At 40.2% G+C, this 17,942-nt stretch overlaps 1 protein-coding gene across 3 annotated transcripts in view; it reads left to right on the plus strand.

Moving 5' to 3' along the window:
• The first annotated feature begins 3,611 nt into the window (after positions 1–3,611).
• The window catches only part of LOC117711606 (ATP-binding cassette sub-family A member 9), a 62,403-nt gene continuing 48,072 nt past the window's right edge, over positions 3,612–17,942 (plus strand). The window contains exons 1-9 of one of the 3 annotated variants that reach the window (XM_076935541.1): positions 3,612–3,829; positions 4,954–5,003; positions 5,811–5,957; positions 8,351–8,549; positions 10,874–11,038; positions 12,281–12,384; positions 12,899–13,125; positions 16,035–16,176; positions 16,804–16,989. In XM_076935541.1, the coding sequence (XP_076791656.1) occupies positions 5,832–5,957; positions 8,351–8,549; positions 10,874–11,038; positions 12,281–12,384; positions 12,899–13,125; positions 16,035–16,176; positions 16,804–16,989 (1,149 nt within the window). In that variant the 5' untranslated portion in view covers positions 3,612–3,829; positions 4,954–5,003; positions 5,811–5,831. Of the gene's footprint in view, positions 3,830–3,872; positions 4,084–4,953; positions 5,004–5,810; positions 5,958–8,350; positions 8,550–10,873; positions 11,039–12,280; positions 12,385–12,898; positions 13,126–16,034; positions 16,177–16,803; positions 16,990–17,942 lie in introns of those variants that run through there. The other 2 variants (XM_076935540.1, XM_034507384.2) reach the window with 2 other exon arrangements.

A 17,942-nucleotide genomic window follows, 5' to 3' on the forward strand; every position in this document is an offset into this window, starting at 1 on the left:
ACACACACAAAATGAAGTTGCCATATAATGGGGGAAACAATGCTGATTAGACATCATATGCTAGCAAATAAAATGCCTAGAAGCAGAAATGGGGTACATCTTTCTAAACTGTTGGACAAAATAATCCCATAGATGCCCAGTCAAATAAAACATTATAGGTCATTGCCAGTACTCTGGGCTACCCCCCACAACCTGATTGTAAGACACCATTTGGAAGAGACCACATAGTTATGTCATCAAACATGGGAGAATCAGGATTGCTCGACCAGAGGTTCCACCAAATCTGAGTAGCACCCCCTTTTGCTTTCACTGGCACTCCCTTATGTCTCCCCTCTGCAAGGCAGAACTACTACTGTGTTTCCTCTATGATACTTACCCATGTTCCATTTAAACCCCAACGCTTCCTCACTTGATTTCTCCCATATTTATGTTTCCTTTATAATAATTATTCCTACCATTTTTAAAAAGAATTATTTATTATATGAAATATGAATTATTTATTACTCTGACACTGTCTCTAGACACACCAGAAGAGGGCATCAGATCCCATTGCAGGTGGTTGTGAGCCACCATGTGGTTGTTGGGAATTAAACTCAGGACCCCTGGAAGAGGAATCACTGCTCTTAACCACTGAACTGTCTCTCCAGTCTCAGTTACTCCACTTAAAACCCAACGCTTGGTTTATTCCTTGATTTCTCCCACAGTTTTACATCCCCCCCTTTACTGCTCCTTCAAGTTTCATCTTTAAAAAAAAAAGTCAAAACCAAGCTAGGCATGGTGCCTCTTACCTTTTATTACAGCTCTGGGGAGGGTGAGACAGGAAAATTGGTAAGAGTTTAAGGTTAGATCATTTAGTAAGAGCCTATACTTAACAACAACAACAACAACAACAACAACAACAACAACAACAGCTACAACACACAAAGAACCCTTTCTTGACCCAGAACTACTTAATTTTAGCTTCTACCCAAATCTTTCATAACCCTACTGCTAGAAAATAATAGATACTATCTTCTTTTTTTCTCCAATTCATATCCTTCACTATACTTTTAAGCTCAAAACACATATTCTGCGCAACTCTCATATCCCAGGCTGATTTGAGAGTACAATTCAGATTCTTTGCTTTAGTTTTTTTTTTTTTTAAATTTTTTAAAAGGTATTGTAAATCCAGGTCCTCTGCCGGAGTAACCAATGCTCTTAACCCATCTCTTCAGCTCCCTATATGGATTGTTTACTATATCTGGATTTTTTAATATTTATTTTTATTTTATGTACAATTGAGTTTTGACTACATGTATGTCTATGTAAGGGTGTTGGGTCCCCTGGAACAAGAGTTACAGACAGTTGTGAGCTGCCATGTGGTTGCTGGGAATTGAACTCAGGACCTCTAGAAGAGCAGTCAGTGCTCTTAACTACTGAGACATCTCTCCAGCCCCATATTATCTGGATCTTTACACTTGTGGAAAGGGATGAGCATGCCCAGTTGTACTCAGAATCCACTCCATGCCACAACAGCCTCTGTCAGTGGCGTGCAGCCCTCACGGGACTAGAGCCATTCTAAAGGCAAAGGTAACCAAGTTGGGGTTAACTCTAGGGAAGAAACAGAGTGGATAAATGTAACACAGTGCAGTTACAGCTCCGTGTGGCTGGAGTCGTAGACAACGCAAGGGAAGGATGGATAGAGATGCAGGGCTAGATAGCATGAAGACTTGTGTGTTTTCAGTGTAGGCAGGCCATCATCAAACCATCCCTGGCAGGAACATAACATAAAGCAGCAGCAGGAGACTGTGTGCCACAATGGACATAGTTTGAACATAGAAGGCCTCAAAGCCCACCCCCACATTGACACACTTCGTCCAACAAGGCCCCACACCCACTCTGACAAGGCCACACCCAGTCCGACAGGGCCACACCCACTCCAACAAGGCCACACCTACTCCAACAAGGCCACACCTACTCCAACAAGGCCACAGCTGCTAGTAGTGCCTCTTCCCCATAGGTCTAGCTTTCAAACTCATGAGCCATATCTATTCAACCCACCACACCTATTATAAATGTATACAAAGATTTATTTATTTCCATTTTATATGTGTGGGTGGTTTGCCTAAATGACTCTAGTTGACATGCATGTAATGCCCATAGGGGCCAGAAGAGAGCATCAGATCTCCCTGGAATTGTCAAAGGAGTGCTGGGAACCAAACCCAGTTCTCTGTTATAGCCGAACATGCTCTTGAGAACCGAGCTATCTCACACATTATGTTTTTAAAAAACAATATGTATTTAAGGAGGATATCAGAAAAAAACCCATGTGTATGCAGTTCACCTGGGTCCAAGGAAAGAGGAAATTTATTCATTACTAAGAAATAAGACTATTTCTAAATTACAGTGTCTGCAGAAAATGTTAGCAGTCTTATTAAATGTGCTAACGTGCATTTCAGAGAAGGCAGCAGACATACAGAAACAATCAGAGAAGTTGCTGCTCCCACAGATTATGACTTCAATCTGCTTGAACAGACTTTGAAGAACAGTTCTGGATCTAATATAATTAGCAAATGGGTAAATAGGCTTGAATAAATATTGAAGGAACATTTAATATCTGTGAGATGCTTGGCCTTCCATGTACTCAAGATATTCATGACAATGTGGTCATCGTCCGCTGTAAACATTTGGTCACGTGGCAGACAGGACCATATCGAAAACCAGTGGTTGGATACAGAGAAACCTGCTTCCTGGGACTTGAGCTTAACATTAATATACCAATCTCTTCCTCCCTCTTCTCCCCCCTCTCCCTTTCTCCCTCTCCCCCACCTCTCTTTTGGAGGCAGGTACATTGCATATGTGTATTTATTCAGACAAAGTCCAGAAGACAACCTTGGCCCTTGGCTATTATCCTTAGAAATCTCCATCCACGTCCTTAGAGACAAGCTCTCCTATTGGTCTGGACCACAAAGCTCACTAATAAGACTAGGTGAGCTAGCAGTAAGCCCCAGGGATCCTCCTGTCTCCCTCCCCACCTCAGCACTGTGAATGTACCCCTGAAGCCAACACTCCTGACATTTTTACATGGGTTCTGGGAATGGAACTCAGTTCTTTATGCTTGCAAGGTAAGTACTTTACTTGGTGAGCATTCTCCCCAGGCTGAGAATACAATCTCTCTCTCAATATTATGCTTTCTACCATAAGAGGTATGGTGCAGTCAGCACACATACAGTGCTACTGAGGTATGGATAAAAATTCAGAAACATCCTCTTACCCTGAAAATAGTCACATTGTTTCATTGCCACGTGTAGATTCAGCTTTTACAAAAACCCAGAAGAGACTTTGAGATAGCATCCTATCCGATTTGTATGTTTATTTCTGTAATTTAGGAAATTCTTTTCTGCTCCATTTTCTCTGAGCTGGCCTGTATGCTATTTTTGTTAAAAAGTACTCTTGAGAATCCACCCTCCTATTGGGGGTTTAATCCAAAGGAAAAAAAATATTTAAAGCCTAGCTTCTTCCTGGTTTCACAGTTGCTAATGTTCCAATATATCCAACCAACCATCTGCAACCACAGAGTCCCTGCTGAAGAACTGGCGGGAGGCAGAGTAAGAAAAAAAAAAAAAAAAAAAAAAAAAAGCAGTCCAGGAGTCTGAGCAGAGCTTTCAGCAGCCAGTCTGAACCCTCAGAAGAATTCTCTTCAGAAACCCAAGTAAAACAGAACAGTCCACTATAAGGAAAATCAAAACCAAGATGTAGCAGTGACCTGAAAGAAGAAATGTGACTCCTCCTCTGGGACAAAGATCTGTGGATGAACTTTTTGAAGATTCCTACTTCAGCTTTCCTCAGAGTAAGTTAACCTCTAAACTGTGGTTGTTAGCACTTCAGTGTGACAGACAGCAGAGACAGCAAAATTGTGTCAGACATTTCAGAGAAAGTCGCCAAGTGTAGGAAGCTACTAGTGAGTCGTTTTGATTTTTTTCAAACCTTTGAGTATTTTATACTGAATGGCTGAATAGCAGTTGGAAAACTAAGAACTTTCCGTTTTACTCCATGGCTAAAGCATTTTGCATAAACAGCACATATCACAGAACAGGCAAGTGGGTAACTGGAAAGGAATGTAGCTTGCTTGCCTCTTGCTGTTTTCGAAGTTATTTGGATTTCTCTCTCTCTCTCTCTCTCTCTCTCTCTCTCTCTCTCTCTCTCTCTCTCTCTCTCTCTCTCTCTCTCTCTCTCTCTCTCTCTCTCTCTCTCTCTCTGTGTGTGTGCATGTGTGTTCAGTTTTACTGCCAGAGGAATGTAAACATCAGGATGCCAGATTTTATGAGTTTTGAGTTGTTTTAGCCAACTTTGAGAGCATTTGACCGTCTTTATCATAGTAAATATATAAGACGGTCCGACTCATGCTATGTATACGTTCTCTGAGTAACGGGAATACTCTTTGATTGGGAAATGACTGCCTTGTAACAACCAATTTATTATTTTTAAATCATGCAATTTGCTATTCAGGACAGTTTAAGCTAACTAGGTATTTTATCACTCTAGAGAAAACAGCATTTTATAAGAATGTGTGCAATGAAATAATTAAGTCTTAACAGCCGGGATCAAATGACTTAATGCATGGCAATTAGATTATATAATATATAATCGCTCCTATTTATGAATATTTTCCTGCATGTATATTTTTAATTAGCTAAGAAAGAAGAGTTGCAACTTGGAAAATATATCTTTTGCTTTTAGATACCAAGGCTTGCCATGGTATTGGTTTCTTAGATGGAAATATAGTTTAGTATACATTAAAGTTTCCAATTGTCACAGCCTATTGATGATATTATTACTTGGAGTTTATTTATATAGCTGATAGCAATATTTATATATTTATATAGCTGGTAAGCAATATGAAACTATCTAGAATTTCCATTTTTCTTCCTTGGATTTAGATACAATTGACCTGTGGGTTTTTTTTTTTTCTAGTGGTTTTTCCAAGATTTTTTCAAACTTCAATTATGAAAGGTCAATAAAGGGTGAGTTGATCATTGTTTTGAGTCCATGACATACAAAGCACCTCTCCTTGTTGTTTATTTACTTCATTGGATTTATAAGTCCCATTTCATATCTGACCTTCATTCTTATTTCTCACAAATGATAATGATAATTATCACTAATGGTAATCTTTTTAAGTTGCATTTGATAATGATCTTTTTAGTTCCAGGATGTCTTTAGAAACATGTATTCCTCATGGTGTGAATTCATATAAACTATATTGTTATATCACTCAACTTTTTCTTTTAAAAACGCACAAGAGTTAATTGACACCATACCCTTAAAGGTTTCTTAGGTTGAGCAATGGGTATCAATGCATTTCTTCTAATTCCTACAGAGTTACATTGGGATGGTATTTGTAAAAGTGTGCTCTATAACACCCTGCCAGCATGGTTTACATATGCAAGCATCTTAGTACAGGTCACTGAGTATCCCCGGGAGCAGAAGTGATTGACTGGTGGGGTTCTGCTGAGTAGCAACTCGTAATTAGTAATAACTAGCTTAATGGACAGGGTAACTTGAGACCTCCATCAACCTACACAAATCTCAGACAACTCAGCTGCAGCAGCCTGTGACATTGTTAAGGTCTCTGAAGGGTCAGTCTGTCGAAGAAAAGCCTCTCCGTTATTTCCCTTTTATAATTTTTTCAATAGATTTGCCAACCTCTTTTTCCCCCCTTTCTTCCCTCTGTTTTCTATGTTTGGCATCCTTCTTCTCCAGGCATGTAATTAGGACCAGCTGCTAAGCTGTTTCTTTCTGGTTTGATTGCACAATGTTTTCTATTTCAGACTTTCACATCTACTTCCTTGATGTCCTTTAAAAAAAATAAACAAGTCAAAATGAGGAAGAGACGCTTGAGACTGGGTCAGCAAACGTGGGCTCTTCTCTGCAAGAACTGGCTCAGAAAGTTCAGAATGAGAAGAGAGACCTTGCTGGTAAGGTTCCGCATCTGCTACGTGTTCTCGTAGTTAGAAAAGGAAAAAAATGATATCGTCTCAGTGATACCAACATAATCATTAACCCATTCGTTTTACCATGTCGCAGAAATAACAAACAGGCTAGAATTCTTCAAGTCCTGGGCTTTGCCACTATTTCTTTTCAAATAAAAAATATACAACATTATGTATCTTTCTAGAGAGACTTTTCAAAGAACTCATATTGAGAGATGCCCTGTAGAATGAAGCTGTGTCGCTATACTTCAGAGTTAATAATTAACATCTGGGTTAATCAGGGTCTGCCTCATGAAGGCACAGACCCTGAAGTTTGGGGCAACGTCAAAGAGGCTAATTTTAGTCTATAATTACTTCAGAATGTAACCCCAGGGTAAAAAAAATAAACCAAAAAAAAAAAAAAAAAAAAAAAAACCTTTCACAGTGACCTACTATTGGAAGTCTCCCATTTCTCTGTATATACAATTCTCAGGACTCTACGTGACATCAACAACAGGAGAAATATCCACTCATTGAGGTTTACACCACTGTGAATTCTCAATAGCAAAAGGAATCAAACTTAATGTTTAGACATTAACATGGGTAAATATATCATGAAAAGGATTTTTTTTTAAAAGGAAAGAACTTTAGGTTAAATATTTACAGTACTGAAGGGCAGGAGTATGAAATAAAATGGATACTTTCTGAAAATATTTATTGCATATTACCTCAAATATATGGAGTGATGATAAACACAAAGTAAGAAATTACAAGCATTTCTAAGTAATAATATAGATTACAATGATGTAAATGACATTTCTAGCTAAGTGCACACATCGGTGTGTGCAACAATATTCTATTGAGTTTTCTTCATGTTTGAAAAGATTCAATCCGTGTGATTTTGTGAAAAAAAAAAAGTGACATGAAAGTAAGGCCAGGTTTCTTTAACCACTGTAAAATACAGACATCTATTGAAATATCATGGTGTATACTGTAAACGGGTGTAATGTCTACCTTTAGAAATCAAACACACACATATTAAAGACGTCACAAAAATGTAATAGTTTTTATAAAGATAATGGTATTTTGCATGGAGGCAGGGGAGCACTCACCACAAAGAAATGATAAAACTGTAGAAAGATACACGGATCACTACACAGTGTACACATGAATCAAAACATCACACTGCACAATAATACTTGCATGATAAAGGTAATGTCAATCAACAATTATATGGTGGCTACAAGGTCAATCTGAAAGAAATAATGAGCTTATAAATAAATGGAAATAAATGACGTTCTGGGCCTTTACTTTATTATACAGCTTCTTTAAGAATTGTTGTGCTGGTTGGGGATTTAGCTCAGTGGTAGAGCGCTTGCCTAGCAAGTGCAAGGCCCTGGGTTCGGTCCTCAGCTCTGGAAAAAAAAGAAAAAAAAAAAAGAATTGTTGTGCTGGGCTTCAAACACACTCTGTTGTGTTTCCAGTTCCAGAATACAGTAGCCATAGTTTAAAAAACTTTAAAATTATTACTTTTTAAAATAATTATTTATTTTATGTATAGGAGTACACTATAGCTGTCTTCAGACACACCAGATGAGGCCCTTACAGATCCCATTACAGATGGTTGTGAGCCACCATGTGGTTGCTGGGAATTGAACTCAGGACCTCTGGAAGAGCAGTCAGTACTTTTAACCACTGAGCCATCTCTCCAGCCCCTAAAATTATTTTTGATGGGCTTTATTTTGCTGCTTCTTTCATGCATAGGCAGCTGAAGACCAAAACAGGACCTTGCTTCTGTTGGTAGATATTCTTAACCCATTCCACACCACATTTGTTTTCAAACACAGATGAGTGGCTCATTCACGTAGCCATGGGATATCTGAAGAGCCTGAAGAGACTCTCTTTAGACTTAACCAGTGTTCTGCCTTGTATGGTTAAATAAGAAAACATTTTCAGTTTTAAATGGTACTGCTGACACAACTCTGTCTTGGTGAATGATGCACATGTTACAAAATGCGCAGAAGAAAGAACAGAAGTAGGGGCTGAAGAGATGGCTCAGTCATTAAGGGAATTGGGTCAGTCATTAAGGGAATTCCTGCAGAGGACTTGGCTTAGATTCCCAGTACTGGTACAGTTGCTTACAGCCATATGGTAACTACAGCTCCAGTGAATCTGATACCTTCTTCTGTCCACTGTAGGTCCCAGGCACACACATCTATGAGGACACACCATGTATGCACACAAATGAAATGCATCTTTAGAGAACAAAAGTAGAGTGAATTACTTAAAAATGGGAAAACTCAAATGGAATGCAAACTACATAACAGGATGAAATTGTTTCAATTGTTTGTGGTAAAAACTTCCTGATTTTTTTTTTTCCTTTTTTCATTACTATATAGGAATGGCTTTTCTCATTTCTCTTAATATTGTTTGTATATCAATTATCCTCCAATTTGCATCAAATACATGACGCTCCTGTGATGAACCTGGGACGTGTTGATAACTTTAATGATTCTAATTATATTATTGTGTTTGCTCCTGAGTCTGAAACCACCCATGAGATAATGAACAAAGTGGCCTCAGCTCCATTCATGAAAGGTATGCTCTGTAGGACTTCAGGAAATCAATTCCTTACTTTCAACGTAGACAAATTCATTTCAGGATTTTCATGAGAAAAAAAAAATCCTAGAGTTGATTAACATTCCTAGAGTTGATTAACAACATTGTTGGATATTATTTTCTGATGTAAAGAAGCATATCTTGCTTCAGTAATCTAGTTGGGGAACTGTGCATCAAAGAGGGGTTAACATTCTTGATAAAGAATGAAGCATATCAGAATAAGATGAGTCCAGAATAAGATGTGTGGTTTGGGGAAGATGCTGGGATCTTCAATGGCAGAAGCAGTGTGACTGTGTAATCCTTCCAAATACATTAAATTTGAGGGAGAAGATGAGTGGCAGCAGGAAATACCCATAGGCAGTGTTCACAATAAAAACAGATGACAGAGTGCTCCCTCCCCTGTGTAAGGGATGGAGGAAGAAGCTCTTGCAGCCCACAGACTGACATGGCATCTTTCTGCTGGGTTTGTATAACAGCAAACTAGCCAGGGGATACCTGAGAGTCTGAGACTCCCTTTAGATAAAATACAGCAGCTAAAACAGAAGAAGAAGAAGAAGAAGAAGAAGAAGAAGAAGAAGGAGGAGGAGGAGGAGGAGGAGGAGGAGGAGGAGGAGGAGGAGGAGGAGGAGGAGGAGGAGGAGGAGGAGGAGAAGGAGAAGGAGAAGAAGAAGAAGAAGGAGGAGGAGGAGGAGGAGGAGGAGGAGGAGGAGGAGGAAAAGGAGGAGGAGGGAGGAGGAGGAAGAGGAGGAAGAAGGGGAGGAGGAAAGGGAAGGGGAAGGGGAAAAGGAAGGGGAAGGGCAAGGGGAAAAGAAAGGGGAAGGGCAAGGGGAAAAGGAAGGGGGAGGGGAAGGGGAAAGGGAAAAGGAAGGGGAAAGGGAAAAGGAAGGGGAAAGGGAAAAGGAAGGGGAAGGGGAAGGGGAAAAGGAAGGGGAAGGGGACGGGGAAGGGAAAAAGGAAGGGGAAGAGGAAGGGGAAAGGGAAGGGGAAAAGAAAGGGGAAGGGGAAGGGGAAAAGGAAGGGGAAGGGAAAGGGGAAGGGGAAGGGGAAGGGGAAGAGGAAGGGGAAAGGGAAGGGGAAAGGGAAGGGGAAAAGGAAGGGAAAGGGGAAGGGGAAAAGGAAGGGGAAAGGGAAGGGGAAAAGGAAGGGGAAGGGGAAGGGAAAAGGGAAGGGGAAGGGGAAGGGGAAGGGGAAAAGGAAGGGGAAAGGGAAGGGGAAAAGGAAGGGGAAGGGGAAGGGGAAGGGAAAGGGGAAGGGGAAGGGGAAGGGGAAAAGGAAGGGGAAGGGGACGGGGAAGGGAAAAAGGAAGGGGAAGAGGAAGGGGAAAGGGAAGGGGAAAAGAAAGGGGAAGGGGAAGGGGAAAAGGAAGGGGAAGGGAAAGGGGAAGGGGAAGGGGAAGGGGAAGGGGAAGAGGAAGGGGAAAGGGAAGGGGAAAGGGAAGGGGAAAAGGAAGGGGAAGGGGAAGGGGAAAAGGAAGGGGAAAGGGAAGGGGAAAAGGAAGGGGAAGGGGAAGGGGAAAAGGAAGGGGAAGGGGAAGGGAAAAGGGAAGGGGAAGGGGAAGGGGAAAAGGAAGGGGAAGGGGAAGAGGAAGGGAAAGGGGAAGGGAAAAAGGAAGGGGAGAAGGAAGGGAAAAAGGAAGGGGAAGAGGAAGGGGAAAGGGAAGGGGAAAAGGAAGGGGAAGGGGAAGGGAAAAAGGAAGGGAAAAAGGAAGAGGAAGGGGAAGGGGAAGGGGAAAAGGAAGGGGAAAGGGAAGGGGAAGGGGAAGGGGAAAAGGAAGGGGAAGGGGAAGGGGAAGGGGAAGGGGAAAAGGAAGGGGAAGGGGAAGGGGAAGGGGAAGGGGAAGGGGAAGGGGAAGGAGAAGAAATTAAACACCATAGCTTTGAAGCTCCCATTGAATAGTTAGATCTAGTTACTTGGCATTGATGGCAGCTAATAGGCCTCCAAAGAGACCATCAGAAGTTATGAGCCTCTAATCTTCTGAGTTCCTCTTGTACCAGGCACTCATGTGGTATACACACATACACACAGGTAAAACATTCACACACAAGTTGAACATGTCTGAAAAGTAAGGGCATTGGCCACAGAACATTACCAGTTTCATTAGATGTCTGAAAAGTAAGGGCACTTGCCACAGAACATTACCAGTTTCATTAGAACACTAGAAATCTCCCACTTCGTTCTAAGTGTGGCTGTCTTAGGGAAAAAATAATCTGAACATGAAATGACCTGAATACACTTGAATCTGGCATGCTGTCATTGGGTATTCTAGGAAGCTTATTGGACTATTCCCTTTCTTCACATGGCAGGAAGAACGATCGTGGCGTGTCCTGATGAAAAATCCATGAACGAACTAGATTTAAATTATTCAATAGATGCAGTGAGAGTCATCTTCAAGGATACTTTCTCATATCATTTGAAATTTTCTTGGGGTCAGCGGATCCCTAAAACGAAAGAACACAAAGACCATTCAGGTAACTTTGCCATTAGAAAAAAAATACACATTAATGTAGATATTACTATTATGTCATCAGTCCTTGGGATATATAATAGAAACTGAAATTAACTGAGTTAGTTTTAAACCAAGAATGGATCCATCCTTATTAAATAAAACCTCTATTTTTTCAAAAATATAATTTTTATTGGTATATATTTCTTGTATACAGTGAGATCAAAAACAGACATTCAAACAAGTCTATTGTATACTTTGACCCTATTTACTCCTGCCCTTCTCATTTTCTCCTCTCTCCTTCATGTTATTCCCATTCAGTCTTGCTTCTACAATCATGTCATTCTTATGTATATATACGTACATATATGTATATACACACATATATATATATGTATATATATGTACATATATGTATATATATACACAGATGGTTTTATGTATTTATGTAAAACATAGGATCTATAAATGAAAGGAAATGTGATAATCTGTCTTCAGTTTGACTCTATGATGGCCTCCTGCTGTATCCATTTTCCTGAAAATGGCATCATTTCATTTCTTCTGGCTGAATAAAACTTCACTGTCTATAGGTATACCCATTCATCTGTTGATAGATGCCTGGGCAGGCTTCATACCTGACTAGTGTGAATACTGATGTGGTAAACATAGGTGTTCATGCACCTCTGTGGTATGTTGATCTAGACTCCTGGCATACACTCCAGCTAGGTAGCTTTTTATATATAGTAGGTCCACTTTGGGTATTTTTAGGGGCCTCCATGCTTATTTGAAAGTTATACTTTTGAGTTCATTGTTTCATTAAGAACATATAGCCTCAGCTACTGAATGAAATACTGCTTCAAGAAAAAAACCCCTAAAAGCTACTTCTGTTATTTCATTTTTTTAAACTAAAAACTTCAAAAAGAATCTCCTGCACAGTCATCCCTAACCATTTAAAACTAGATCAGTGAGTTCCTTTTTTCCTTTTCTTTGGTGCAAACAATAGAAGGTGACAGCTGAACAAAAATATTTTAAAATTAAAAATAATTATAAAATATAATAAAAAATAAACAAGAGCTGATGTTAAAAGATGTCAAAGCAATCTGGTGTGTCCTCCCTGGGATGCTCTACAGCCTGAACCAATAAGCCTTGCCATATGCTTTACTGTCATAGATTTTTAAACACATTTTGGAGAATTACGGATTTTTATTTATCTCACAGCAAAGACCGTCTGGTCACATAATAGTGGTTGTGTCTTCTTTTCTTGAAGCTCCTTGTGAACTACTTAACAACAAAATGATTTGTGAAAATTCAGTCTTCTGGGAAAAAGGCTTTGTAGCCTTTCAAGCTGCCATCAACGCCGGGATCATAGAGGTGAGTAGTATGTTAAAGAAAACTAAGTGGGTTGTTTTCTGAGTTTGGATAGGTGGAGATATGGATGCTATTATTATTATTATCATCATCATCATCATCATTATTATTATTAGCCACTAAGCATAGTATGCCAACAGCTTCTGTATCCAGACTAGTGTCAGGGTACTGGTGACTTAAAAAAATATACACATCACAGTCATTTTAAGAGGAGATCCTGGTAATACAGAGGGAAAGTATAGATATACAGTCATAAGGGTTCAGGGTCTATTTTGGGGTAGTAAATAGTGTTCTGCCTAAGCAATAAAACAGAAGCTACTCTGATTAAAAACCCCAAAGAAGATCTAGTTTGAAGTGTTACTCCAGGCAGTTTTAAAAAACAAGTAATTTTTTTTTTCTACTGAAGGACTTAAGGTAGAACTTTGGACATCCCAAGAACTCGAAGCTAACGCCTTCTTACAGTCTGAAGAAAAGTTTGCAATGAGATGATAACTTGTTCATTGGTGTCTTTCTTTAGATGACAACAAACCACTCTGTGATGGAAGAGCTGATGTCAGTTATTGGTTCAAATATGAAGATGCCTCCTTTTATCGCCCAAGGAGGCGTTGCAACTGATTTTTTAATTTTCTTCTGTGTTATTTCATTTTCTTCACTTATATACTATTTATCGGTCAACATTACCCAAGAAAGACAGTACATCACAACACTAATGGTGATGATGGGACTTCGAGAGTCGGCTTTCTGGTAAGTCACGTGTCTGTGTTCTGCCAATCAGCATTTGTAAACAGAAAAACTTAACTACGGGGACTCGTTAGGCCCATTTAAGTCATGCTTAGACTTGGTGCTTTAGTGAATCCCCACATACGGATGTTTGGAGTGCACGGCACCACACACTTGGTAACTGAAGTTTTCTGTGTTTCTTTGACTTAAAGAAGGTCTAAAGTGCTTTGTGTCTCCAGGGCACTAGCAACTCGGATAATGACTCTCAATGACCAGTTATTGTGTCTATATGAGCCAACATATTTGAGAAGTTAAGGGCTTTTTTTTTTTTTTAGTGTAAAACAATAATAAAATATGTATTTTAGACACTATGTCAAAAGTGATAATAGCTTGGTACCACTTTACATGGGTCATTGAAGAGAAAGCTCTTATGTCCCGAGCATTGAGCTTTCCTCAGTAGAGACAAGAAAGCAGAGTGGTTAGAGCAGTAACCTGCCCAATGGGGAAGCCACGGGCTGTCTTCGTCTCACGCTGAGTAGCTACTAAACCTCGGATGTGTTATTTAACCTTTACAAACTTCAGTTTCCTTTTCTGCGAAGCACAGATCATAGTTCTACTTTTTTTTTTTTGCTAGCAGCAGGATTAAATAAAATTTACTTAGAGTGCTTTCCACTGAAGTGGAGAAAATTTAAACGCTCGGTATCAGACATCAGTTGATGGAAGTATAGGAAACAGTGCATTCTAAAAGGGTAGTCGATGCAAAGGAAACTGAAGATTCAATAGTTAGTGGCCAGGCTGTAAGATGGGATTAGCCAAGTGATATATTAGAGACAGGTAGAGACGCAGAGACGAGTACAGAGTCAGAAAGCAATGATTTGAATTGTCAAGCGTGCCTTTCATGCACTAAGTGTCATTTCAGCGTTAAAGATGCTATCCAGGAACATGCTGGTCTCTAAAGAGGAAATCTGCTGAATAGGAAGACCACTCGTTTTACTGGCTGAATTCTGCCAAATTTGTCATTTTTCCGAAAATAATGTTCAATATACTAAGTGTGGAAAGAAAGCAGATAGGAGATGGAGAGGTGGATCAGGCATTGAGAGCGCATGCTGCCCTGGAGGACCCAAGTTTGGTTCCCAGCCTCCAAGACTGACAGCTTATACCTGCCTCTAACTCCAGGTCCAGGAGAGCTTATGTTTCTGCCCTCTCCAGGCACACACACACACACACACACACACACACACACACACACACACACACGCATATACTCTCTCCTTCGCCCTCCCATAGAGACGCACATGCACATGATTTAAAATAAAATCTATCTTTTACAAAAGAAAGGACACTGGAAGTTTGATACAATGTAAGGGTTTTTTCTTTTGTCCCATTGTGTATTAAAAAACGATATCCTCAGTATTGAAGGGCATTTGTTCACTATATCTTAAAAGAGGTTGAAAAACTATGAACAGGTAGGGGACAGTATTCTATTTAAAAAAAAAAATCTAGTAAGAGGGATTGAAAATATTGGGGCTTTTGTTTACCTCCCTGGAGGGAAAGGGCCTGGTATTTTATTTGAATGAAATTAAGACTTTTATAGAAAGCAGATGGAAGAACAGTTTTAGGTAATCGCAGTGTACTGTGAAAAAAGAATTATTAACATTGGACAGAGAAACAAGACTTCCTGAACTTGATGATATTTTTACTGTAAATAAAGGAAATTAGCTGCCCATTGTGGATATGTCCCTAATTGAATTCTTTAATCTTTTCCTGGAGAGGAAATAGAAATTTAAAGAAATCAAATATGCTTCTTAACATATTTAGTTATAATGTCACAGAGGAAATCTGAACCCAAGTCTGGGACGTGACTGGATCCTGTGCAAAGCCTCCTTCCCGTTTTTGGCATTAGTAGTAATTGCCCTCCTCTACCCACCTATGCGTCTGTATTCTCCATGGATGTCCTCTCTGTACTCCTGCACTGACTCATCTAGGTCAGAAGCTGCCAAACTACTTTTCTGCCTTTTTGTGAAGTAGGCGTGGCTGCTGCACTTTCAGTGCCGGGAAGAAAATAAAAATAGCAATAACAGTGTAGGAGACACAAAACTCTATGCGAAAGTCAAGTGTCACTGTCTACAAATCCATTCTTGTTGGAATGTGACCGCCTTGTGTGGTGTCTAGAGCGTCTGTGTCGGCTCATGCGCAAGCAGCGCTAGTGCGACAGAGGCGGTTTGGCTCGCAAAGCTTAAAACATGCGTAGTTGTACACAGAATCGTCTCTACTTAAGAAACTCTCTCCACTACACTCATCTTACTGTCCAGTTCATGGCCTCTTCAATGTGCATTTAGCTATTGCTTTAGTTTCATTCTGTTGCTTTGATACGTGCAGAGCTACCTGAGGGAGGAAAGGATTTATTTGACTTAGACTTCCCCGGTTCTAGTCCATCACAGAAGTCATAACGGCCGGCCGGAATTCAAAATAGGAACCCAGAGGCAGGAGCCATGGAGGACTGCTGCTTGCTAGCTCCCTCTCTGGCTTGTGCTTAGCTAGGACCACCTGCCTAAGGAATGTTGCCGCCCACTGTGGCCTGGGCCCTTCTGCATCATTCAATATGACTATGCCTCACAGACATGCCAGCAGACCAACCTGATCTAGGCAATGCCACGGCTACAGCTTCACCCTTCAGATGACTCCAGGCTATTAAATTGACAATCAATGTTAATTTAGGCAGCTATTTATTGCCACAATTACTTGTTTATTACCTACCTTGCTCTATAGAATGGGAGCTTAAAAAGATAAGGAAGTTTTCTGATTTGTTAGGAATTACTATTTTAAGAAAAATTCTTGGTAAATTATATACTTTTAAAATTATTTGCTTTGTAAGAGAACGAATGGAGTGACTGAGTAATAGCCTCTGCATTAATCCCGAGTTTCTTGGCCAGGCTTTCCTGGGGTCTGATGTATGCTGGCTTTATCCTTGTCGTGGCTACTTTGATGTCTCTTATTGTGAAATCTGCCCAAGTTGTCGTCTTAACTGGTTTCATGGTGGTGTTCCTTCTGTTTTTCCTTTATGGCCTGTCTTTGGTAAGTTGATGAATTCTACCTCCTTCCTTCCCTCCCTCCCTCCCTCCCTCCCTCCCTCCCTCCCTCCCTCCCTTACTTCAATCATTATATCATTGATTGTGTTTCTGCCTTTTCTGTTCTGGGCAGAATCTGCACAAGGCACTATCCATATAGTCTGCAATTGAAAATCCGTGAGATATACTTTCCAAATACTGTGTTGGTCAGCTTTCAGTCCCTATGACAAATGCCAGAGACAATCAACTAACAAGAAGAAAAGGGTTTTGCTTCTTCCCTGCCCCCATAGTTTTGGAGTCCAGGGTTGGTTGACCCTGCTGCTTTGGCCAGTGTCTGGGCAGCACATTATGTCACCAGCTTGTGGTAGATCAAAGGTGCTCACATCATGACCAGGATGTCAAAAAAGAGGAAGGGGCTGGGCTTTTATACTCCTCTTTAAGGATAGGCATCCAATGACAGGAAAACTTCCACAAAGTCCCACTCCTTAAAGATTATACTACCTCTCAGTAGAGCCTCAGGTTGGAGACGTTAACACATGTCTTTGGATGACACTTATCCAAATGTGAAATTCCTTTTTACTGTACTAGTGATGGTCGGACCACCATACCAGTTAATTTTTTTTTCTCCTTTCAGATAACTTTATCTTTCCTCATGAGTGTGTTGTTAAAGAAACCATTTCTTACTGGCTTGGCTGTCTTCCTCCTTACCGTCTTCTGGGGAAGTCTGGGATTCACAGCATTATACAAACATCTTCCCGCCTTTATGGAATGGACTTTGTGTTTTCTTAGCCCCTTTGCCTTTACCACTGGAATGGCCCAGGTAAGAAGGGAGGCAATCGTTTTGTTTCATTTTATTAAAACTTGTCTGTCTGTCTGCCTGTCTGCCTGTCTAAATGTGTGTATGTACACATGCAAAGCCGTGTCGTGACACCGTTTGTTTTGCAGGGAGGTCAGAAGACAACGTGACAGATGTCAGTTCTCTCCTTCCACCATGTGGGTTTTGGGGAGCAAAGTCAGGCACTTTCACTAACTGTGCTGTCTTTGCTGTTCCACAATTTTATTTTTGTACACAGCATTCAAGACAGATTCCTTCAGTGATTTATACACTAAACAGTAACGTTTCTCTCCCATGCTTGTAAAAACAAGCTTAAGGGATAGAGAAGTTTAAGGGATAAGAGACAAATTTATTTTTTCTCTCCCGGCATATTTATTTCCTTTTACGTTAAATTTAATTAAATCTTGTTTTATTTATTTTTATTTTTGTTTTTTTTTTTCAAGACAGGTTTTCCGTGTGTAGCTGGCCTTGAACTCACAGAGACCTGCACGTCTTTGCCTCCTGAGTATTTAAATTAAAGGCATACACCACCACCACCACCCAGCTAATTTTTTTTTTTAAATTATAAAATAACCACATCATATTCTTCCTTCCCTTTCTTCTTCCTCCACATCTATGTCATCCTCTTTACACACACACACACACACACACCCCGGAGAGAGAGAGACACAGAGAGACAGACAGACAGATGAATATAAATATATAAATACATATTCAATCCTTTTACTGATACTTGTATGTATGTGATTTCAGGGCTGACCACTCGGCATTGTAGAATCAATTAGGGGCTCATCCTTTGGGACAACTAATTATTTGTCTCTGGTGGCCTGAGTTGCCTGTAGTTCTTTGATGGGCGTGAGGCCTTGTGAGATTTTTCCTTTCCTGAATCAGTGTGTCTGTCAGTGTCCTTTTCAGGTTTTGTTTAGGCACATTGTTGA

This window comes from Arvicanthis niloticus, chromosome 6 (assembly GCF_011762505.2).
Source record: "Arvicanthis niloticus isolate mArvNil1 chromosome 6, mArvNil1.pat.X, whole genome shotgun sequence".
Classification (NCBI taxonomy): domain Eukaryota; kingdom Metazoa; phylum Chordata; class Mammalia; order Rodentia; family Muridae; genus Arvicanthis; species Arvicanthis niloticus.